Source organism: Apus apus, chromosome 3 (genome assembly GCF_020740795.1).
Source record: "Apus apus isolate bApuApu2 chromosome 3, bApuApu2.pri.cur, whole genome shotgun sequence".
Classification (NCBI taxonomy): Eukaryota; Metazoa; Chordata; class Aves; order Apodiformes; family Apodidae; genus Apus; species Apus apus.
Window position 1 is genome coordinate 22,871,554 of NC_067284.1, and position 25,325 is coordinate 22,896,878.

Consider the following 25,325-nt stretch of genomic DNA (forward strand, 5'->3'; position numbering starts at 1 on the left):
GGAGCCAGGTGGTATTCCACAAAGCAATCTCACTTTCCTGAAAGACAAGGGCTGCTGTGTTGTCCTTCCAGCAAATATCTGGGTGGATGGAGTCCCCCACAAGCACCAGGGCTTGCAAACATGAGGCTGCTCCTATCTACTTCATCTGCTTGTTCTTTCTGGTCAGGCAGTAGGACACTCATTGTCATCTTTACCTTTCTTCTCTTTACTACTCCACCATCCCCAGGTAGGGCTCAATACATTCCAACTGCTCTTTCACATAAAGAGCAACTTCCTCTCCTTGTTTTCCTAGTGTGTCCTTCCTAAAGAGCCAATCTCCCTTAATTTTTAAACTCCAGCCATTGGTCACATCCCGCCATGTCTGTGATCCCAAAAAGATCGTAGCCCTGCAACTGCACATAGTCTAGCTCATCAAGTTTATTTGCCATGCATCCATTAGTATACAGGCACTTCAGAGAGGTATCCCTGAGGCATGTTGACTGCCTAGAAAGGGACTGGGGAACTTCTCCATCACAGTGCCTTGTAGGCGTTTCCTTGCTTACATGCAAGCACTAGACATGAACCCACTGAAGCCCCATCTTGTTGATTTTGTGTCCATTACTGCCATGTCACCCCATGCCCTTCGCTCTTTGACCATGTCCATCACTCCCTCACAAGGCTGCTGATTACTCTCCCCCTCCATTCTTAGTTTAAAGCCCTCCCTATGCGGTCACCCATTCTACTGGCGAAAATAGCTTTGCCCTGCTTAGTGAGGTGGATTCACCTCTCTCTAGCAGATGGTAACCTATAAGCAGGGTCCCACGGTCATGCAACTAAATTACTTTTGATTCTCGTGAATAGGCATGAAGCACAATAGTAAAAAGTTACTAGAACAGGAAGGTGGCATTCTTTTTCTGAGCTCTGGTACACTATGAAAATTACACTGATTTGAATATGATTTTTTCAGTAATTCATGTAAGTGTTTACTCTTACAATGACCCATCCAAAACTACACCGTTAAGGAAAAAAAAATGTAGTAAGGGAATTGCCATGCAATCAGTCAGAACTTCCAATATGCTAACAAAACTCTTAATTCCAAAATTTGTTTATTTCAGCTAATTCCTAGGAAAGCAAAGGCTTCCCAGTTTGGGTCAGCTTAGTAAAGTTCTTATACAGTTTGTTTCACAGAGAACAGAAAAGATGTTGCTTCCTGGACCTGGCTGGTGGGCCACCTGCAAGGCACATTCACTGTCTAACTCAGCAAAAGAGTAGTAATTTTTTTTTTTTTTTTGACACAGGCAGTAGATTGCTGAAGGTAGGAGCAGACAAAAGTAGGAGAGCATGGGGTACTCATGGTCTACTCTTCATGAGTGAAGACCTTGAAGTCCAAACCTCCCAACAAAGTCAGGGTGGACATAGGATGTGAAAGCTGTTTCTGAGTGGAGTGCCCTTATAAACTCAGTAATGCTATGTAGTAATTAATTATACATATTCATTATGTGCCCTTAATTGTTTCTTTTATAGAATTTAAACATTTTTCAACATCCTTGTTTCCGTCTTTCCTCCTTAAAGTGAGTGAAACACTGCCTTTTTAACCACTGATTTCCTTTTATGTCAGCATTGCATCCTGCCACTTACTCTTGATCTAGAAAATTTAGATGTCTCGTGGTTTGGGGTTTCTGACTCGTATCTGTATAACTTAAAAAGAGGGGACATGAACTTGGCATGCATTAAAATATCTGGTTTATTCAATACCATTCTTTTTCAGTAAGTTTTTTGTTATCCTGTTTTTCACGTATCTTAGTATACTTCCCTACTTATAAAGCAGGTGAGCAGTTAATAATAAACAATGACCAAATTATTTTCTGTGGTAATCTTAAAATTTAAACTGTAGAAACAGATAGTTCAAATTATTAGCTTTATTATTGCTTTATTTTTCAGTATTACATCTCCAGTTCTGTGCAGTCATATAGCTGTTTTTCTGCAATAGCCATCAGCCTTTTCCAATTTAGATTAATGCAAATAATATGTTGTCACTCATTTTGGGAGGAGTGCTGTTTTGCTCTCCTCTCTTTTTCAGTTACTTCTGAAGTTTCTAATACGTGATTATCTAGTTTTCAACTTAGTGACAACAGCTGAGGAGCAGGCTGAGGTACTTAATGTCTTCTTTGCCTCAATCTTTAGTAGTAAGACCAGTTGTTCTTTAGGTACCCATCCCCCTGAGCTGGAATACAGGGATGGGGAGCAGAATGAAGCCTCCATAATCCAAGCAGAAAAGGTTAGTGACCTGCTGCACCACTTAGACTCACAGAGGGCTGGATGGGATCTGCTCCAGGTCATTGAGGGAGCCGGTAGAAGTGGTAACCAAGCCACTTTCCTTCATTTATGAGCAGTCCTGGCTAGCTGGGGAGGTCCCAGTTGACTGGAGGCTAGCAAGTGTGACCCACATATACAAGAAGGGCTGAAGGGAGGATCCAAGGAATTACAGGTCTGGCAGCCTGACTCCAGCTGCTGGGAAAGGGAATAGAGCAGATCATCTTAAGTGCCATCACAAGCAAGGTGGGTCTTGGTCTCTTCTCCCAGGTAATGAGTGATAGGACAAAAGATAATGGCCTCAAGTTGTGCCAGAGGAGGTTTAGGTGAGATGTTAGGAAAAATTTATTCACTCAAAGTGTTGTCAAGTGCTGGAACAGGCTGCCCAGGGAAGTGGAGGAGTCATTGTCCCTGGAGCCGTTTAAGAGATGTGTAGATGTGTTGCTTAGGGACATGGGTTAGTGGTAGACATGGCAGTGTTTTAGGTTAGCAGTTGGACTTGATCATCTTTTCCAACCAAAACAATTAGACTATTCTATGTATTCTGTGTTCTCAGAATTTGTAAGGGTAGCTTTGGAAAACTACTTGTATTTTCTTCCTTTTTGGTATTAGTACAAGGAGTTGACCTTTCTGTGAAATGTGTAGTTGTGTAAAAGCTATTTATTGTCTTTTATCCAATGGGATAACATCAGTCCTATACTTAAGGAGAGAAACAAACCATCTTTTTGCAGCTTGCTTCCTCTTTACCCTCTGATAAAACAAAACTACTTCTCCATGTCATCCTTTTTGTCCAGAGCACCCATCTCTCTTCCTAGCCCATGCCTGGGAGCAGGCCCTTCACCCTCCCTTGAAAATCCTCTTGACTCTTTGTGGTGAGCTGCCAGCCCCCTTGGTTTTCCTTTGCCAACTTACCAAGTCAGCAGAATAGAAAAGCACGTTACAGCGTGCTCTGCAGCGCTGCACCAGCTGCAGGGAGAGCAGCTGCCCATCCTTGGCTCCATGTACCTGCCCAAGTGCTTCTACACCTCCCAAATAGCTAAACCACTGCAGCTGTGCAGTCTCAGCTGTGACAACCTGAACGTTAGAGAGCCCTTGTTTTACAGAAGCTGGCTTCAGAACAGTTACTAAGGAAAAAGAGAGAGAAAAAAAAAATAATAAAGTGAGCAAGAGGAGAAAAAAAAGCAACTTTACATGTTAGTGGGTACAACAGAGGCTGATGTAAGAAAAGGCCTGGAATGCAGCAAGGATGATAAAATAGAACCAAGACATAGTAATGTTTCATTTTATTTGATAGAAAGTTGTTTCAAAAATATTATTAACTATATACATTCTTATATGCTGTACATACAATTACATATACAAAATGTACATAATAGCAAACATCCCTTTGTTACATTGTAGAATGGTGGTTAGATAATATGACATGGAACTTCCATCATATTTCATACCTGCTTTCATCCTGATCCTGTCTTCAAGAAATTGATAAGACATGAGAGATGAAAAATGCTAGCAGATCACTTGACTCATATGCCAGCCCACACAAGTCTTCTCCACAGTGCATTAGTGCATTGTTGTAGTAGTTAGGTTTGCAGCACTCCCCTTTCAAGGTATTTAGCTGCTAACCTTCTATTCAGATTTTTTTCTCCAGCATTCACCCTAATACTACTTCTAATTTATTTCTATAATTGATATCTCCTGGGTTCTAGAAATCCTCAAATCAAGCTGTATTTCTTCAGCTTCATGTTGTGGATTCTTGTTTGTTTGTTTGGGTTTTTTGTTGGTTGGTTGGTTTTGGTTTTTTTAAATTTTGCTTCCTTAGTTGCTTGCTTGCCATGTATGAAATAGATTTAACTATTAGTACTTTCTGTTCTGGGAGAAGTACACTGAAGAACAAAAGCTATAATCCAAGCGTTCTCTCCTTCCCATGCTACAGGCACACTGTAGACCTGGAATCAGTCCATGAGGAAAAATATATACATACCCTTCTCCTCAGGCAGTTACAGTATGACTTTCAGCTGTTCCTTGGACAAGTGGTGTCAGATCTCAAGAGGAACTACCCAGTTGCTGGGATTTTTCTGGTCCTAATCCCATGACGAATGCTCTTCTTGTCCACCCTCTCTCTAAGCAAGAGGTAGCATGCCAAAATCAAACCACAGAGGCTGGCATCTCTGCCAAGAGGCTGTCCTCCATTTCCCAACTGGAGGGACTTGGTGCTCTTATCCTATGGACATGATGTTCACACAGAAGGAGAGTGAAAGCTGCCAAACCAGCAGAGTACCAGCAGCAGATTGCCTGAGAGAAGCCCTGGCCTCCAGAACCAAAGAGGGCATCCTGGAGGACTCTTCCCTGAGCTAAGAGGGAACAGGGCTTCTTTAATTGCCTTTCCAACTTTCAGAGGTTAAAAATAAGCTGCTTCTTTCTGCACACATTTTGAGAGCTGAAGTTTCATTGCCCTAAGAATGTTTTCTTCTTTCCAAATTAACAGCATCCTTAAATACTTATTTCTTCTCTGCTCATGCAGCCCTGTGCTTTCTAACCCTGTGCTGGTCATGGTCTTTATTTCATCAGGAAATCTTTCTGCTCTCTTTTCATACCTCTCTCTCTTTTTTTTGTATTAATATGCAATAGCTTTCTGTGATCAGTCAAGTGTTTTTCCATCAGCTGTCAAGGTGAAAGCAAGGGGATTAAGGTTCCTCTTACACATTCTTTTGGTATTACTTAAAGTAATGGCTTTTTCCTAACTAAGGAGAACTCTTCTTATATTCTTCAAAACAAGTTTATATTTTTTGAATTACTGCATAACATGCATATATTTAATAATACCGTAAAGCCAAATATATTAATATACCTTCATTGTTTTCTAGGCTGTAGGATTTTATATTGTTTGCAAAAATGGTTCTGTCTTCTATTCTGCTTGCTGTATCTCTGTCCACTGTTGCTACGCCCATTTAGATATTATCTTTTTTTTATTTTATACTATTCCTTAATCTCGGTTGAGAATTTGAGCTGGTACAAAGTACCTTCTGTTATTCCTTGTCTGAATTCCTGATATTCTGTCCGCAGCCCTGGTTGGGAGAGGGTGCTGGTGAGCTTCTGGCAAGATGAGACTCCACCTTAGAAGAAGTGGGTTTGAAACACTCCTGCTGATCTTGTGTGGTGCGAGTCAGACAGCTGTCACTCTGCTGAAATAGTGCATTAGCAGCTGGTGAATCATCATCCTGCTGGTCTTGGGTGCTGGGAGGCATGGCTGAAGGGATGATGCCCTGAGGAGCAGCTGTTGAACCACTGTTAAGACAATTTATAACTAAGCTTGAGATATTAACATGAAATATACAATTACTACTGTTCTTGGTTTCTGAGCAGTAGGTTTGGCTTATTAGCTAGTTAACTAATTTTCTTCATTGACACATTCTCCTTTTTCTTATTTCGCGTCAGCCCAGTAGTTCTGAGATGGTGACTTGTCTGTGTCGTTGGATTTAACTCAGAATTCCTTCTTTTGAATTGTAACCGTATTCTGGGGAAAGGCAGAGTAGGTAGGCAAGGAATGTAAGACCCATAGTAAGCAAAATATTATATAAGAATTCCTCTGCCCAAATAATTTAGACTCTTCTGGCACTAAAAGAATGTAGCTAATTCTATAACTCATTTTGCTTTCCTACAGTACTTCTATCATTTACTTCTGGGTTAGCTGAGGCACAACAGGTGACATGAAAATGGAATTGTCTGGTCTCTGGAGGGTCTACAGAGAATAATAAAGTAAGTAACACCAAATCTAAACCAGAAATTTTGATGAAAGTAACTTCATATGCATATATGAACACGTATCTTCATGGTAATTTTAAGATTGCTTTTAGATTTTGTTACTAAAGGGTAATATATGGAATTACACATTGCAGGCTATTATGTTTTTCTTCAGACTTACCAAAAGCTATTCTTCTGGAAAGCACCTGAGTTAAGGTCTTTGCTTAAAATTGGCTTCTTGGTGCAATTGTTCAGTTTTTGTCCCATCATTCGCCTAATTAAGGCATCATCTGTGTTTGGAAATAACTGTTTTGTGATTCCTGTAAAATAAAATTATTATATATATGAGGCCTCCAAGTTAGGGAAACCACATGTGTATGATCTAAAATGCATTTATTCCATCTTTGAAATTTCCAGCTACTTCAGCTCTAGTTAGTTTGCTGTCTTCACTCACTACTTCTTAAATTGTGCATACAGCAGCTCTTCCATATTGCTGGGCCTCATTGTCAGTGACAGTATTTGTAACAGATGGGTTAAAAAAGTATGCAGCTGAAGAAGGAAATACAAAACAGCACATCACCTGAGCAGACCAGCTGTTAAGCATTACAGCCCCTCCCTCAGAGAAAGCCCTCTCTCACAGCAGTGCCACATCGAATAATGTTAACAAGTCATCACCTATGATTTCCTGAACTTCATTTTGATTCATAGCTGGTTTTGCTGCTTTATCCTTTGAAGAGGAGGACTTTGCACCTGTCAGGCTGTGTGTAGCCATGTATTCATGTGTATAAAGTGCTTGCATCAAATCATTTATAAACTTCTGAGGTTTGCTCTTGTTACAAAGTGCAATCTGCCACTTTTCGATCTTGAACTGGAAAACAAAATTGGTCATAGACATAACTATTGTAGTTCTCTAGAGATATTATATAGTATTACCTCTGAAAATACATTATTTTTTAAAAAAACACAATTTCAAAAGTAATCTCTGCCAACTGTGTGCTTGAGATCTACACTAACCTTGCAAACCATTCAACACTTGCAACTGTATGTGCAGGTTGATTTTATTTTTTTCCAGAAGCAAGTGAGGGGCAGACTAAGGACCCCATCTGTCCTTGCAAACCATCAAGTGATCCTTATTACTCGCTAGCAGAAACAGGACACGTTCAGACATCTGCATCCTTCTGCTTGCACTCCATGCAGGCTGGCTGTGGTCCAGTTCTGGCATGGATTCTGTGCAGCCTCGGGGAGCATGGCACTATGCCCAAACTAATATTCCTGCCTCCAAGCAGACATGCCCTAAGAACTGTGACATCTGGTCCTGGGCTTTGAGAGTGACTTCTACACACAGCAGTTGTACAGCCTAAGTATTTGAAATTTCCTGATGGGCAATTTGGAGCTACCTCTATTAAGTTAGGCTTGGTTGCTTACAAACTCATGTCTTTTTATTTCTTTGGAGAAGTTAGGTCGAATTTTGTGTAGTTTTGTGTATTGAAATATTCAGTGAAAATATAGCATGATCATTCTTAATAGATTTCTTTGGTTTTTAGGACCCCATGACAATACACAAGAATGGTTTCATTGACTGGCACGTCCCAGGGCATAAGAATGTTTATGCATTTTGTCAATGCAGAAGCTAGAATTATTCTTTTGCTTGGGTCTTTGTATTTTTCATGTACAGCCTCTGTGCCTGAGATTTCTCAGTTATGCTCTGTTATAATTACACAGAATAGGGGAACATCTTTACCAAGTTATCCATCCATCCAGCCATCCATCCATGGAACATGGAACAAAAACAGAAACATAGCATTCTGCATCTGCTTATTAACAGTTTAAACAGACTGCTGGTATTTTTCTAAGATTATCTCTGAAACACTACTATTCCCCTTTGGCATTCAAAGGCTGAAAGTTGTCCCTGGATCTCAGTATTTCCCTCATGCATGAGTATTGTGCCCTTAGCCAGAGATATGCAAAGCCACTGAAACCAAAGTGAGTTTGAGAGTATTCTTAATTCAGCACAGTTAATTAAGCCCAGTGTTTCACAGGGAAAGAACCTTCTGCACAAAAGGAGCTCATTAGTCACATCATCAACCGAATGATAATAAAATTATTTTTACTGATGGTTATTTTTTATATTTGTAACAGTAAAGCTTGTACTGTATAAAGTTTTAAGTGTTATGTCTAAAGTTGTCTTTTAACTGACCTGTTTTTCAGCCTGTTGCTCCTCATCTTCCACATTCAAAGTTATTGGTGAGCTGGAATTACTATGCACAGCCACATATGAATCTGCTAACGGGTTGTTAGATGCTTTCCAAACAGCATGTGGATGCAGACTGGACGCAGAGGATGTCACTCCCCCTTTCAGCAGTGCTTCAGCCATCCCTACAAGTTCCTCAAAATGGGTGACTGCCTGTGGCAACACTGAAATCAAGTGGAAAGTGGTGGGTAAAAGTAATTGAAGCTTTCAGACTCAAATTCGGTAACGATGTATATTTTTGTAATAAGATGCCTGTCATACTGCAAAAGAGTTAAAAGTAGTCAGCAAAAATGCTTTAACATACTTTTTTCTATTCTCTTAAAGCTTTTCCTGCCATTCTGCTGTTCCCACCCACAAAAATCTGGCCTCTGTTTTTAGAATAAGATAGATCAGTTCTCAGGAAGGCTAAGAGGAATCATTAGTTTATGCCTATCAAGGCACTAAGCTGGCTATGTCTCTTTTTTCTTTGTTCTATCTCAAAGTCTCTATGAGTCTATAAAGCTGTTGAGTATGGGCTAAGTTATGTTATGTCTGATTTTTATTATTTTTTTTGCTTCAATGAAGTTAAATAGACTGCATATTTTTCCTTCTTTTTTAATCTACAGAGTATATATTTCAAATAGCTTTCTCCAAGTAATATTTATTTTCAAATATAAACTTTTACTGAGTCCATTAAGAATCAATTCATAGAATCACAGAATGATAGAATGGTTAAAGTTGGAAGGGACCTTAAAGATCATCAAGTTCCAACCTCCCTGTTAAGAGCAGGAACACCGCCCACTAGACCAGACTGCACAAAGCCTCATCCAACCTGACCTTGAACATCTCCAGGGAGGGGACTTCCACAACTTCCCTGGGCAACCTATTCCAGCACTAATTTAGCAGAGCAAAAAGGATGCAAGAGCTGGAAGAACCAGCAAGATACAGAACCAGTGAATTGCTAGAAAAATACTTAAGATGTAAGGCAAATGGACCTAAATGTGTAAGAAAAGTTGTCAGACACAAACAAAATGTTTTAAAGTAATATTCAGAAAAGTGGAAATTAATTACTCAAATCAAGATTAATAACATACGGAACAATATCAGGTGGACAGTGGAACTGATAAGCACATGCAAAATCATATGGCAATTAAAAAAGGGATATAAGGTTGTGTAGGGATGCTATGAGGTAGCTGGCCAGAAGCAGCAAACCCTCTTTAAACCTTATTCATTCACTCATGTTTTGAAATTTTGAATTCAATCTTGGCTGCCTCAGAGTAAGGAAGAGAGAGAAGTAGGAGGGGCTTCAGAGGTGATCAGAGATAATGGATTAATTTATAAAAGAATACACTGGTTCACCTCTGGGAAGAGATTACATTTGTTGTACCTGGAACTAACTCAGATTATAAATAATGAAGTACTACTACACTAATTACGTCATTCCAGAATAAAGACATTTTAGTAGATCAAGAATAACTTCAAAAATAAGATTAGTTGAACTGGTCAGTGGAGTATTTGAGCTTAGCTGATGGTTACACAGAGCATACAGAAAGGTTCTCCTGGGAATCACTGACAGGATTTAGATAGATTTTCCCATTTCTAACTCTATGATTGCATGGCCTCCATGTAAGACAGTTCTTTGTAAGTGCTGCTGGAATTAAATGTTGCCATGTATCAAAGACTTTGATGCTAATGGTAGGCCTTGGTCATGTCAGGTGCTTTAGCATCCATAATTTCCATCCAAATGGCCTCTTATAAATCAAACTTTTCATGACCTTCAGGCTTTCCTCTTCATCAGAATACTTCTGACTTTACCTTGAAGCATCACCAGGGCCTGTCTTAGGCGGCAGTTTTCTCTCCTGGTATCTGTCAGCTTCCTCTTGAGACTTTTTATTTTGGCACACAGTTCTACCTTGGATAGTTGAAATAAAGGCTCTTCATCATCACTGCTACTTTCACTGTACAGAAAGTTGCTTCCTGAATATGTTTCTCTCTGAAAGAAAAACCAACAACAACAAAATAAACAAAATGTGCTATCTAGAGCAATAACAATACAAAATTAAAGCATTAAAACTTACATTAAAATATCTGGCTAATTCAGAATATTCTTTTTGTGCACAGAATCTATAAACAGACTCAGTGCATTTTAATAATAGCTGTTACTGAACACAGGTATTACCATTCCTGTTGGAATTAAAAATGAAATGTGCAGGTGATACATAACCCTTAGGTACTTCTCTCTCTGTTGTCCATTCACCAATTTTCTGAGGTAGTGTATTTTGGAACCATTAACTTCACTAAAACTTATGCCCCTCTAAACAAGTATGTTTCAGTTTATTTTTGCTCAATACATTAAAATTGCTGAAGATGAGATGTTTACCTGTTTGTTAATTAAAGATGTTTCAAGTTGACTCAGGATGTTGGCAGGAGCTGATGCCTGCAATGATTTCTTTCTTTTTACATGCCTCATCATCTTCCCCTGTAAACAAGAGCTTAATAGTGCCTTTCCATTCCTACAGAGCCTTTAATTACAGTATTTATTCACTGTGCACTTGACATTCTTGGCCAGTACTTTTGGAAATACGGTTATAGTTTTTTGTTAAGAGTTATGTTTTCTTCCCCACATTTTGTCACTGCAGATCTCAGTACAATGCAAAGCTCAGAAAACCTGGTCCCTTCCTTATGCAGTAGTCAGATTTCTGTCTTATGGTAGAAAATGTAGTGGAGCTATAGAGCATTCAAATCTTCTCTCTTTAAATAGCTAAGGACAAAATCTATTTGCCTAACTACCTGACAGGTTATTGTGCTAAGCTACCATGTTAAGCTTGCATTCCTACCTTTACCATACATATTTTGTGTATTATATTTTGAAGAATCAATAGCTATGGTCTGTTTCATTCCAGTATGGGCCTACCAATACCAGGCACAGAAACTTACCTGTTCTTTATCCAGGTCACTGTCTTCACTCTCTGAGAATATCATTTCTATCCTTTTCCTCTTGCCTTTTCCAAGGACTTGTATGTTTGTAATTTCATCTGCTCGTAATATCTTTTGCATCATTTCCACCAGCTCCTGGGGGTCATCTGAAGTGATGGGAAATAAAGGCAAAAGCACAGAAAATCAGGTTGCAATACTTTAGAACTAGAATAAAATTTCTTATCAGACAAATGCTCTGGAACTGCACTCACCACTCATGTACACAACTTTCACCAGGTGCTTTTCTGTCTTTCTTTCTCCCACAGGCCAGTTTACTAGTACATGCTCATTTGGTTTCAGAAGTCTTTCTAGTTCATTGTCATCACTGGGAAGGTCCTGTATCCATGAAGTTTCTCCAATTTGCAGTGAATTATCATTAACAAAATCAAACAGTGTGAATTTTTTCATTGTTAAGTGGTTTTCCTGTCACACACTGCCTGCAGGATGTCATAGGAAAAATAGCTGTTACCATGTCATGCCACAGGAATGTTACAATACCTTAAAAAGCCCCAAATAACTCTCCTATTCCTGGATTTGGGTAATTACCTTATATAAAAATGTGCTGGATAAGGAGATGAAAACTGGCCAAGCAGGGTGCTCTTCCTTCCCTGAAAGATGGGAGATGGTCTGCTCAAGACATGTACATCAGACAGTTGGCTCAAAAACTATGCATAAAGAACAGCTTTCACTCACAAGACCCCTTGCTTCCTTATTAATATCATGCCTGATCAATCTAATCTTCTGCCCAGGATCTCTATTACTACTACATTTGCCCCAACAGAAGTTTTCAGTCCAGCCTCTGGCTAAACATGTGTGATAATGTTCCCTTGAGTGAGGGAATATATTAGCCCTACATGCTATTTCAAGGCAGGTATGAATGCCAGGGTTGTATTAATCATCTCATGGACAACAAGATGTACAATTGCAGCAATGAAAAACCAATGTAGAACAACCCAGGACAAATGACTGGATGAGGTATGACACATTCTGGCAGTGAAAAACTTGATGTAAAATAGAAATGACAGGCCAAGGACTGGAAGAGAGCTAGGCTGCTTCATGAAGAATAACAGCAACAAGGAGAACCCAGACACAAATACACAGTTAAATCCTTTGCTTACATAAACAATATTTTTAGGGCAAAGTAAAATTGCTGGGCTTTTTAAAGCACTGACATTCTGCACTGGGAGAGGGAAACAAGAAATAATTTCGGCTTTATTTTTCAAATTAAGCTGAGCCTTCCAGTACCTGAAAGGGGCCTACAAAAAAGCTGAGGAGGCACTTTTTAAAAGGGCATGCAGTGACAGGGCAAGAGGCAACTTTTAAGAGATGAGATAGGTGAGATTCAGATTAGATATTAGGAAGAAATTCTTTACTGTGAGGGCAATGAGACAATGAAACAAGTTGCCCTGGGGAAGTTGTGGATGCCCCCTCCCTGGAAATGTTCAAAGCCAGGTTGGATGGGGCTTTGAGCAACCTGGTCTAGGTGGGAGGTGTCCCTGCCCATGCAGGGGGGTTGGAACTAGCTGATCTTTAAGGATCCTTCTAACTGAAACCATTCTAACATTCTGTGGTTCTATTAAACTCTACTAGAAATGTAACTGGTTCAAGTGCTTCCATTAGAGAAGATACCATCTACTTTAAAATTATTAAATCAGATAAAAACAATAAATAGAAACTCTGATTTTGTCACACCTTGGTCTTCTTTCCAGCAGACATACAGTTTGGCCTGTCAGTTCATAGAGGTAATGTTACAAAGCTGCAAACTTATGAATTCCCAGATGTGACAGTGTGATTTGTGGTTTACTTGGCCTCAATCAGTCAGAAGCAAATCTAATACCTCATGCAGGGGCTGTCAGAAAGGTAACTCAGAGCTAAGAAAAGAGAATTACATGGAGCTATTATGTCAAAGTGAGAAAATCTGGCTGCAGCACTCTAAGAAGCAATGTCAATTAGTTTGCAGAAGACCAGTTCACCACTGTTCACCATGTCTGTGCTACGCCTCAAAAGACCTGGTTTTTCACACAGGGGTGAATCAGTTAATTTGCAAAAGACAGCTACGCTCCTGTCAACGATTCCTGATACAATTAGGCAAGCAGCAAAATAAATTGACATTAAAAAGCATATTAAATAATGCTTTTATGCAGAATGTGTTGAGTGTGATAGCAGTGGGTTTGTTAAGCACTGCCCTGCTGAAGAAAGGAGACTGTTTGCAAGAATTCACATTAATTTTCTGTAAAGCAAGTTAGAAAGACGAGAAAACAACCATCCCATGTAAATTCTGGAGAGGAAGCTGCCTGAATGTCTGTGAATCACCAGAGGCCTCATTCTGCCACTGATCCATGCCGAGTGGATTCTCACATTACAGAAAGGGATCATTCAACAATTTAAAACAGCCCATGCATGCAATCACATTGACCATCAGTGGTTTTCCTTCTTCCTCAAACTGCTTTTGAGTATATGCCCCAGTTAGCTTAATATTTCTCATCCATCACGAAGATGTTAACTTCTACCCTGATCAACCCAGGACAACAGTCCCCATCACTGAGTTCTTCCATTCTCAAATGAAGTACTTTGAGCTTTCTCTCCTTGGCCCTTGGCAGTTGTGACCTACTTCATTACCCTCCTAAGCCCACATAAAGTCAGCAGAATTGCAGCAAAGCCAGAACTGTCAGTGTGCTAAGATTAACACCCGACTGACTGGCTCCTGTATTTTTCTAATGTTTCCCTGTAGTCCTCTAACAGTTTTTATGTTGTCTCATGTTGTATTGAGACAAATATTCTGAGCCATGGGACATGCTTGCAGTCTGCACTTGTGTAGGGTTAGCAAGCCAGCCTGGGATTTCCAGGGACGTACTGAATAGGCAGGCTGTTCAGAGCAGGGAGGGGAAGGGATGATTCCTCTCACCACTGGGGCTATTCACATACACGCTGTGCTGGCCTAGCACATCAGTAGCTTTGGGAAGCAGCTTTGGGAAGGTATCAGATTTGCATAATGTAGTCAATTGACACATGGACTTTTGGATGCTTGGAGCCCACAAGAGCAGCCTGGTGCCACTGGTAGACTCCGTGAAGCACAGGGCTAGTTTTCACACCACACCTGGATCCACATCAGTGGATCACATCAGCACCTGGATCCACAAAAATCCATCCCATCACTCAAAGCAAGGGACAATTTCTACCACGATCATGGCAGGACTCAAGCACTCAGCAATTTGTTTACATTATCTATAAAGCTCTTTTGAGCTGTCAGAATTCTTGCCTGTGGTGGGAGGATGTACTAGTAAACAGCTAAACTGATTTTACCAAGAGTCTTAACAGCTGCCAAGTTAAAATATAAGCTTCATAGGATGGTGAGAAAAATATGCACTGGATTTCACAAAGAGCCATTAAAGGAGGAATGGGGTTGATGCATTTCTTCAGCTCCTGGCTGGAGCCTGAAAGCCTCTCAGCAGCTTTCCAAGGCTTGTGCTCAGCCCTGCTCCTCCCTGTTTGAAGGGACCAAGGCAGAAAAGCAGTTGTGGGGCAGCAGCAGAGGCTGGCCAGGTCACCTCTCCTCTGCTGCGGTTCTGCTGGGCGACAGCTCAGCTGCTTGCATTACAAATAAAATGACAAAACTATTACATTGCCAAATAAAAGGACCAGAGTGCAATAGTAGAGTGCTAGTATTTTTCTGTTATGGAGCTATGGCTTCAGCTTCTGCAGTAGACATTAATCAAACTATGTCTTTTCACAGAATTTATTGTGACAATCCATGGGCCCTGGGGATAATACCTAACTGTCTGCCAGGATCATCTCTAGCCAGTGATTAAAACGAATGGAAAGGTAGAACAAAATGTCTCTAATGAGGAAAAGGAACAGTTGAATATTTCACTTACTAGAAGAGAAGTCCTGTAGTGTTTTCTCACCCTTTTCTCCCACTGGAGTCAGTGTGAACTTGGTCTGAGTCAGGACTGCTTGCAGATTCCTCCCTCTAAAATGTTTTATTTGCCAAAGCAGATCAAAGGCAAAATATAGTGTATCATTAGGAAAAAATATATCTTAGGAAATGGGATTAATGTTATCGAACTTTAACTGCTTTAAAAGTGAGAGGTTGTCTAGCCATTTTTTGGCTCACTCACCACAGAGAGAGGTGATTCATCTCACCCTAAGACGTGTGTAAAAGAGAGCAGATTACTTACTGTCTGGGAGAGCCTATTTCTCTCTGCTGACTATTTAGTGACTATATAGGGGTAGGTATGTCACTGTATAGAAGCTGGCTTGGTCTAATCCATCCTATATTAGCTTTTTCTATTTTTTAAGCTGTAGAATATATTCCAATAGACCTTCGCTATAGGGAGCCAAGAGGATGAAGTATGAAGTCTTTTAAAATTTATCTAGTTCTCTATTTTAAATCTTTCTTATGCAGTTCTGCAAGCCATCAAGTAAGATTTTTGACACTGAGGGCTTTGTTCAGTGGTTTAACTGGAAGATATATAATCATTCACAGACATTACCCTGTGTGCAGCTACTAACCACAGAGACAGAATTATATGACCTTTGAAAGCCACTTATGTTTTGCAAATTACTTAATTCTGCTATATTCTCCATTTGAAAACACTAGGTACTTATTTGAGAAGTCTAACAGGCAAATTTATGATCTATCACTGTTCTAAGACACAAATCTGTCTTTACTTTTTCTAAAAAACAGTAGAAGGGGTAAAACAAAAAGAAAGGAGCCATTTAATTTTAAAGCTCTGCAGAGGAAAGATTAATTGGACTCTTAATTTTTACAAACATGTTAACACCTTGCATTCTGCACAGATGCTACAAATTTGCATACAGAATATTGTTACTATGCAACCCAAAAAGACAGAACGAAAAACCAAAACCACACAAGTAATTTAAAGACATATCTCACCCTTTGACTGACATAGTCTGTTCCATTCAGCCGGAGAGTTGGCAGATGGCATGCTGAGATCATTATTTCCCTTTCCTTTCAGTAAACGTGGTGTAGAGTATTACAAATTTACATGAGATTGCAGGCCCACTCAATCAGTTTGATTCTGCTGTATCTTAAAATAGGGCTTTGCCACTGATTTCAGCAAAACTGTACCATAACCATGCAACACGGATTCATTATAAAGTACTAACAGTTTATATTGTCTAACCTTCAATAATCCCAGTTTTCCTTGGAAAAAAAGTCAACCTTTACTGAGTTAGAAATTCATCTATCTAACTCAAACTATTTATTTCCAAGTCAGTATAATGAGTGGTAGTCACAGATTTGATTTGTGTTACTTTGACTATGGCATTTTGCATTGAACTTGTCAGGACACTAAATACAATGTTGGTGTAGAAATCTCAAGCTACAATAATGTCTCAAAATTCCCAGTTTTCTGTAACAAATTTGTCTGAAAAACATTACCATATTTAAATGTGTTACATGCCCTGCTGTGGGTTCTAATCTTATTCCCTTGAAACCATTCTAAGACTGACTAATGATTTCAGTGGAATTAGGCCCTGTTGGAAGAATGCAGAAGTGTTGTTACTGCTCCGAAGATTTACAGTGTGATATCTTAGTCATTTCATGGGGAAATATGTGTTAAAAGCACAAATCTGCTGCTCTCAGCTGAGAAACAGAGTACAGATTTTCCAGAATCATCAGTATTGCTGTGTTCCAAATTCAGATGGAAATCCAGGGGAGCATCTATCAGAACATTACTTTCAAGACTTTAAATGCACAGAAATGATCCCACTTATCTTCCACAGGAAGGATAGAGTGACATGATTTTTATTACTGATCCCAAACTGCTCACTTCCTGGCTGTAAATTGCTATCCTGGTGTGACAAGCTATGAAATAATCTGAGAAACTTTCTTAAGTGATGCTGTTCATGGTAAAGCAACATCTTGTGGCCTTACTTACACAGATCATCTCATTGACTTCAAAGTATCAGCAGCATTTACAGTCCACAGGATTACACACAGCATTTGGCCCACACCTTGTCCAACATCCTAAAATCCATTTGAATGATCCAAGGAATTTGTGAAGCCATTATTGTTTTTTACACTAGTGCCCTCCAAGCTGTGAATTTCAGCAACCTAGAAGTTCTATAAAATAACATTAATACCTTTTTAGGACTGTGGCTTAAATCAAAAGCTTGAAAGATTATTTGAAAAAGCTCTGATTTTTGCATCCATCCAACTATTTGTAATACTGAGTGACAGGAAAGGATGAATAAAGAATTATTAAGCCATATTTCTAGACATATTTAGTATGTCTAGAAGTACTAAACTTTTGTTCTAACTAATAATTTTTTCAACAGTGAAACAAGGCATTCCTTCTCATAAATGTCAACATAGCACATGATATCATTACTGGGGTTTCCATACAGGATTCAGTTTTAGATTAAGGTGCTTACATTTAGGTGTCACTGGTGCACCAGCTATCTAAGTTAACACCATAATTACTGGCAATCTAGGGATCAACTTGGCTTCCTAAAAATAGGTATCTAGTGCCAGTGTCCTCTGGTATTCTGCTTGGCCTTCAGCTGCCACTCCAGAAGTACAAATCTCCCACAGTTCTTTTATCACAACTGCTTTTCCTTTGGAGATTTCTCAGCCTTGAGAAACTCCCAACAGTCATAAGCATCAAGCCCCTTTAGAACACAATTAAAGCTCCCTAGAGAGCAATACAGCTTATTTCAAATGCTCTAGGGCTCAATTCAGTTGCCTAAAATTAAAAGCACAGTGCAATCTCAGATACCATAAATTTTCAGGACTGGCCTCCTAATGCCTCTTCTGATGGGAACATATCTCACATAGGACCTACACCCTCTTCCAGGCTCATGACAGTGGTTACTAACACCAGGCACTTCAAATGGCACTAAACACACAAATTTAGGGCAGTGAATTGTTCTCTGGGACCCAGTGATTCAACTGAGTTTAAATAGGAGCTAAGATACCTCGCATGCCTATACATCACATACATCTATTTATCTGTTTTTTAATCTCACACTCAGTGAAGGGTGCCCATTAAGATAACAAGATGCCAAATAACAAGACGCAGGAAGTGTTCTTAATTCTATATCCCTGATTAGTATCTTTATTAAAAAGCTATTTTACAGCTGACAGATGGAAGGCTTATATTCACTTGGATTTGCTTATTTGCAAATGCCATCCTCAACAAAATGTATTAATATACAGAACAGAAAAATCAGTTTATTTATTGAACTGGATTAAATACCTAACTATGGAAATGTTAATAGTCACATGAAAGCTCTTTCCATGCAGGTTAATATAGCCAAACTCTTAGAAGCAGTAAGTAGCCTGGGAGGTGAAACAGTTCAGGATGGCTCTTTAGAGTTTAACAATTGGCTGTCCTCATTTTGGTCTGGCTTAGGTAATTCAACACAACACATCTTAACAGCTCTCAAATGATAAAGGTTAAAAACCAGTGATATATTCACTTACTTTGTCTAAAGAAGGCAACAGTTTGACCACATGCAAATCTCTGCTGAGGTGCAAAAACTGTGCACTTGCTCTGTAACAGCCCAAGCAGTCACATACCCTTTTCCTAAAAGGCTGAAAAAGTATCAGTCATAGTCTGCAGATGCAACTAATGTACTTTCAAATGGGACTTGTTCAGACAAATTCACTGATGACCTGAGGCATCTTAAGTCTTTTTATAAGGGGGCATATGCTATCCTGTATCTTTTGACACACTGTGCTGCCCCAAAGCATTACTAGCAGTGACATCCTCCTTTCAATCTAAGAGCACAGATGTGAAATACCAGCTAGGAAATTCCAGCTTTGAGCTGTGGTCAGTATTTAATAATCTAGCGGCATCTTAACTATCTCTACTCTTATGTCTTTATTGGCTGTCATAGGTGAGTGCTGACAGATTAGAAGTCATGCCTGGTTAATGTCCAAAGTGCCTGGTTAATACTCCCAGTGCTTGCTTTTTTACTCCAAAGCTTTTAATCCATTACACTGGTTTCACAGAATGTTGGTAGGAGGGGATGAGCTTGATGATTTCTAGTTAAAAAAAAATAAATCTGCCTTACTATTAAAGGTCATGTGCTAGAACAAGAGACATACATATTGTCCTCTTACTCCAGAGAATGTTACTGCAATGAAAAGTAGTTCTGCACTTAGAAGAACTGACAGAAAGTCATCTTCCCTACAAGGGTAACAACCTCAACCCTTACTAGAGCTGTTTTTCCCCTCTTTAAAAATTAAATGTCTTTTCAGTGTATGTAGTTCAATGTAACTTTATAAATTAATATAAAATACACCTGACAAGTGTTGTATGTTGGTCTGAAACAATCCTTAAACAACTTCAAATTATACACATAGTATAGTAATGAAGTGCAATTCCCTCTACGATGCAAGGCCACATCCAGATTGACAACTGCTATGTTAAACACTGCCAAAAATGAACAGAGAGCAAATTTTAACCAAGGACAAAGGGGCATATCACTGCTGGGGAAAAAAAACCCGCAAACCAAACAAAAAAAAAGCGCCATTAGAGCTTTAGCAGTGTATTTCAATCTAGGCTCAAGATCAGCCTCTCTGTCTGCAAAGTCAATTTATGCCCACAGAACTCCTGCCAGCATTTTTCCAGTGACACAAAGCTGGGAGTGCCCAACTGCATGGCTCATACTCCATTCGATTTACATTCAGTCTAATAAACAGAGGCAATCAAAACATGCAAGTTGTGTGAGTTGATGAACCTGCAAAATAAGGACAGTTACCTCTATATATGTAAAGCTGCCAGAATTTGGTTTTACCTGGTCACCTAACACACCTGCAGGTGGTAAAATGTTCCAGTCCTGGGGGGGGGTCTACTCTGCAGCATTGGAATCAAACAGTTTGGTCTTGGGCGAACAACCGAACAACCTTTACAGTTTAGCTTCTCTTTCCAAAGAATCTGAAATAATAGTATCTACTTAACTAATTTCAAGGATAGTGTGAGAATTAACTAATGCTAGTGTGCATTCCAAACATGCAAATCACTGTATGGAGCAAACACTTTTACAAGTTTTGCAGAACAAAGGTTTGCAATTAACCTTGCTCAATTTAGAACATATAATTTCATATAACAGGGTTGTGTTGTTTTTTTTATTTTAATGTGATGCCTATATCAAGCTAGAAATTGTTATTCTTTGAGCTGAAGAATGTGTTTTAAAACATTTAATAATCTACAGAAATTCCCACAACATCATCTCATACATCATGCTTAAACTGCTAGAAAGTACACTTGGGAGAGTATGTAACCTCTGAAGTAGAATATTGAGGGGGAAAGTAAATTATTTCATTGAATGAGGCTGATAATACTCATACTATGATATTTTCTGTATTTACTTTGCTTGCTTCTTTGCTTTTTCCTGTATTTCCTTTGGTTCCTCTTTGATTAGAAAAAAGCCAGATATTTTGTTAAGAAGTATTAGCTGATTAGAGAGCCCTTCTAACCAGTCAAGTAGTCATTTAAGCAGAATATTTTCCTGAATTATAATTAATTAGTAGAAACATAGTCCTTAAAGCATACCTACATACCAGTGAAAAGACATGATCTTACCCTTCCACTTCCTCAGCAACTCTTCAGAAATCATATCATGCATCATCTCCAATTCTTATGTCCACATCACCAGATCTAGCATGTGACCTTCTTCTGTCAGCTCACTGATACAGGGAGTGTTACAGTTGCAAAATGAGATCCACAAAGCCTGAATCCGTAGGAGTAGAGAGGTGTCTCTGCAGAGTTGTGGTGTGTCCTTGATTCCCACAGCTCACACTGGGGGAAATCAGCAGATCTCTGCAGACACAGCTTTTCCACTCAAATGTTTTCTCTTTGCATTTTTTTTTTCTCCTTTCAGCCTAACCCTTGGTACTCAGCTAGGATATTTTATTTATTTTTAAAAGAGTTGCTGGAATCAAGGAACATGCAGTAGTCTGTAGACTGTACTTCAGTTCTACATATAGGGTGAGAGTAAAGGAGGAAAGTATCTCTGCTTTAAGCCCTGCTGGGCAAGACAGCTAAGTCAGAATAGGTTATCATGAAAGACTGGCTGAAATAATATCTTAGGTCAATGCTGCCTTGTCTCCCTGCAGGAAGGCTGCTGCTGCTACGACACATTTCCTGCTCAGCTATTCCATTAAACTACAGAACTCTTGACAGAATTTCCGTGCTGTTCCCCCCACCTCATGCAACGTAGTAAATATTAATAGGTGAACAACTTCATTCAAGAGTGAATGCAAACAGAGAAACAGGACTCCTGTCCTATTCACTGCCAATGTTTACCGGTTGCCTCTTTCTGTGGTCTCTGAAGCTGAACTTTTTTTCCTCATCCCTCTGTCCAAGTACTTAACACCACCTCCTCCCTCAGTATTGCTCAAGTATTGCTTCCAAGCCTCCCACCAAAAACTTCAGCTATGCCTGTGACTTTGTCACAGTGATGCCCATCAAAACAAACATTTGCAGGATGCTACCTCCTACATAGTAATATTTCCACAAGTGTGGCCACATCACACATACTCTCAAATGGCAGCAGTACCACATTTATTTCAGGGTCAAAGGCTGTTGTCTTAGCTTATAAAACCATTTTTTACTTGCTTCTGCCTCTCAACAGCTTTTTTCTGACCTGCCTTGCCATTCCACACACTCTTGTCACAGTCTTGAGACTGTTACCTTCTTTTACTTCCTCTTCTCTGAAATAGCTTCACCTCCAGGATTCTCCTTCTGAGGTCAAATCTCAGCTGAGAGGTTTTGTTTTAATCTTCTCTCTTCATTCCTTTTCTCTCCTCTGTTTATCCTCCTTAAAATTTATGAATATTTCCCTGAAAAACATTCTGTAAAGAAGCTTAGATTAAAAATGCTATACATACAAAACTTATTTTAGTTTACCTTTATTATTGTTTGGGGGGGGAGAAATATACTCAACATATAGATTGCTTATTGCTAATGTGAAATAACTTCAGCAACTTAAACATTATTCACTGTGGAAGTAATAGTTTAACCACAATACCAAGCTCTGCAGTATTTAACAAACACAGAGTAGTAATGAATATAAAGTGAGCCACAGCAGCAGTTTGATATACATGTGAGACAGTTGACTCAGAAGCCTGGAGCAGCAGCTCTCTGAAAAATCATGCGTGTCAGCGTTTCTTGCACTAAACTGTATTTTCTTTTGCATTTGAAAAAAAAGAAAAATTAAGCCATTGTCATGAAATGTATTACATCCTTTTGGCAGAATATTATCCTCAAGACACCAATGAGCTCAAAGCCTTAGAAGGAAAAGGCTATAAGCCCTAAACTAACAAGTCAACGTTAGAGATTTGCCTGTCAAACGTTTTCCATGCACCGTTACCCGAGAACAATGTGAAAATAACTGTTCCCTCTCAGTTCCCTGCAATTTGCCATGCAGTCACTGCTGTGCTACATTCCCTCCACCCTCCCGTTCCGAAGCAATAAATCAGTGCAGAGCAAAAGGTGTCAAAAACTTTCCTGCTCCTGCCACATACTGCAGTGAAGCACTGCAGCAGGGCAGCGTGCTGCCAGGGGGGGTATCACACCGATTTGCTTCATGTTACATCGAGGTAACATGAACTGTTTGAATAACTCAGTCTCCAGCTATTCTGCATTAGAACCGTTTTACTGCAGCGTGCCGCGGTGCTAGGGAAGATTTCGATACTGCACCACATGACGCCACACAACCTTGTCGCGTTTGTTTGTCAGCTCCCGGGCAGCGAGGGAGAGCTTTACATCAAAGGCTGCGATGTAGCAACGTCCCCTTTCACAAAGTAATACCACAGACTACTTTGCCTGTAGTATGAAATGATACAGAATTCCCAGAATAAAGTATTATAGGTCTAAAAGACAGCATTTTTTTTTTTCTTTCTTGACTTTGCTCCCCCAACTCATAATCAAGAGACTCTTTGAGTGAAAATGAATTTCCCTGACATGAAGGGTAGAGTGTTACAATGTTACTAGCTCAGGATAAATGAATCTTAGTATTCTAGAGATAACTTTTCCTGTTCTTACTTAAGCTACCACAGATATGTTTCCTTCTTTGTCCTTCCAGCTTGCATATCTTGTAGTTTAATTTAAATGTGCATATATCAATTTCCCTATTGTTTTATGGCAGTCAGATAAAGCAGTAACATTTCAATGTTACTCCAGTGTTTTCAGGTATTTTACTTATTTCTATAAATTATCAGAAACGTTCCTCAGATTTATGTTCTCGCATCAAAAACACATGAAAAGAGTATAATTTTCATCTCAAATTAACCTAAGTTTTCCCCAGCAACACAGGCAAACACATTGCAAAAGAGTACCTGGATATAATTCCAGCACATGATATTTTTATATATTTATTTTGGTGTGTGTTTAGGCGTTAAAGGGAGATTGGAACTACATTTTCAAAGGCAGCCTTTGAAAGCATGGAGTATCATGAAAGTAACAGCTGCAGATGTAGTAGCAGTGACAGAGATGCACTCTTGACCTTAAGCAACCTGCAGAAGCCAGGATTTTGTGCAACGCACCAGCCCCGGGAAGGCCGTACAGGAGAGTGGCGGGAGCTGGGATTTGGTGCAGGACGCTGCAGATTCCTGCAGGAAGAGGCTGCATTGCTAGGGAACAGCTTTCGCTGCAGCGAGCCTTGCACCAGCCAACTTCTCCGCGGCTTTCCTGTAAGAAGCGTCTTGGCGAGTGTGGAAATGTCACACGGCCCGGTGCACCGCTGGCGCATAACCCAGATGAAAGCTGGTGCCGTCTCTCCCGCAGGCAGCTGTCGCCTAAATCCCGGCATCGGAAGCACGGATCAGCATGACACGAGGACCCTAATCACCTCATCAGGACGTATCTCACCAACACTTCCCAATCCCTTCGCGCTGCGGCAGCTTTGACACGAAACCAGCCGCGCTCAGAGCCCAGGACCGGGGTCGGCCTGCCCGGGAAGCCGCCCCAGACCCCCCCTTCCCCGCCACCCCACAGATCTGCGCGGCTGATCGACGCCGCGCCCCCCGCGGGAGCGGGGCAGCCCCTCTCCCCACGAGGGTCCCCTGCCCGCGCAGGGAAGCCTCTCCCCCAGCTCCCCCGCTCCCCGGTACCTGGCAGCAACCATCTTCCGCCTCCCTCCGCGGCGGCTCCAGCGCGTAATGTCACCGGCCGAGTCCCGGCGGTGGCGGCGGGTACCGCCGTGCTCCTTCCCCCTGCCGGAGCCCCCCTCGCCCCCTCCGCCTCCCGCCTCCTCCTCCCGCCGCCCCGCCCCGCCCCGCCGTGCCCGCGCCGGCTGCCATGCGGCGCCCGCCCCGCCCCGCCCGCCCGCCCGGTGCCCGCGGGCGCTCAGCCCGCTGCGCGCTTGTGTCCCAGCTGAGCGCGGGTGCGGAGGGGGAAGCCCCGTTGCAACCGTCGCAACGGCGGCCGCGGCTGCTGAGTCACGGCCTGAATTTCATCCCGTCCCTCCTCCCCCTTCTCCGCCTCCTCCCCCGCGCCGCCGCCTCCCGCCCGGCTGCCGGCTCCAGCAGCGCGGTGCCGGCGGCGATGCCCGCCCCGCTGCCGGGGGGAGAGGCTGCCCGGCGCTGCCCGGCCCCCCCGCGCCGCTCGCCGCAGACCCGTGCACGCACAGGGGCAGCCGGGCGCTTGAGCCATGATTGCCGCGGCTTTCCTGGTCCTGCTGAGACCCTACAGCATCCAGTGCGCCCTCTTCTTGCTCCTGCTGCTGCTGGGGACCATCGCTACGATTTTATTCTTCTGTTGCTGGCACCGCAGGCTCCAGAAAGGGAGGCATCCCATCAAATCCGTCTTTTCAGGTCGCTCAAGGAGCCGAGGTAAGAGGTGCCGCTCGTCCCCGAGGGCTGAGGGGGCTGCCCCGGCCCATCCCGCGGTTTCTGGCGGCGGAGGGCCGCTCTGCCTCAGTTGAGCTGGGCAAAGGCTTTAAAGAACATTCAAGCCGAGCCCAGGACTGCGGCAGCCTTGTCTCCACCCATCCCTTAGCGAAACCTCGGTCCGCGGGAGGGAAACTAGGGGCTGGGGAAACCCCCTAGCCCTCCCCGGCCTCTCAAGTGCAGCAGAACTTTATGCTCAACTTCGTCGCAATGAATTAAATA

The 25,325-nt window shown here is 41.2% G+C and overlaps 2 protein-coding genes across 13 annotated transcripts in view; one reads left to right on the forward strand and one right to left on the reverse strand.

The window, feature by feature from the left end:
• Positions 1–3,573: 3,573 nt before the first annotated feature.
• BEND6 (BEN domain containing 6) lies at positions 3,574–24,865 on the reverse strand. 11 transcript variants are annotated; one of them, XM_051614886.1, is made up of 12 exons: positions 24,327–24,427; positions 21,907–22,067; positions 15,115–15,209; positions 11,786–11,847; positions 11,452–11,676; positions 11,201–11,346; positions 10,644–10,742; positions 10,079–10,256; positions 8,231–8,448; positions 6,709–6,901; positions 6,215–6,353; positions 3,574–5,577 (listed from the first exon to the last, which is right to left on the reverse strand). In XM_051614886.1, exons 5-12 carry the CDS (start codon positions 11,645–11,647, stop codon positions 5,319–5,321), a joined length of 1,428 nt encoding a protein of 475 aa, XP_051470846.1. In that variant the 5' UTR covers positions 11,648–11,676; positions 11,786–11,847; positions 15,115–15,209; positions 21,907–22,067; positions 24,327–24,427; the 3' UTR covers positions 3,574–5,318. The 11 variants fall into 11 exon arrangements, with proteins under 11 accessions (XP_051470846.1, XP_051470844.1, XP_051470849.1 ...); XM_051614884.1 differs by lacking the exon at positions 15,115–15,209 and adding an exon at positions 20,797–20,944; XM_051614889.1 differs by lacking the exon at positions 21,907–22,067.
• Positions 24,854–25,325, forward strand: part of DST (dystonin) — a 296,184-nt gene continuing 295,712 nt past the window's right edge. For both annotated transcript variants that reach the window (XM_051614873.1, XM_051614876.1), the window contains exon 1: positions 24,854–25,046. In XM_051614873.1, coding sequence (XP_051470833.1) covers positions 24,866–25,046 — 181 coding nt within the window. In that variant the 5' untranslated portion in view covers positions 24,854–24,865. The remainder of the gene's footprint in view (positions 25,047–25,325) is intronic.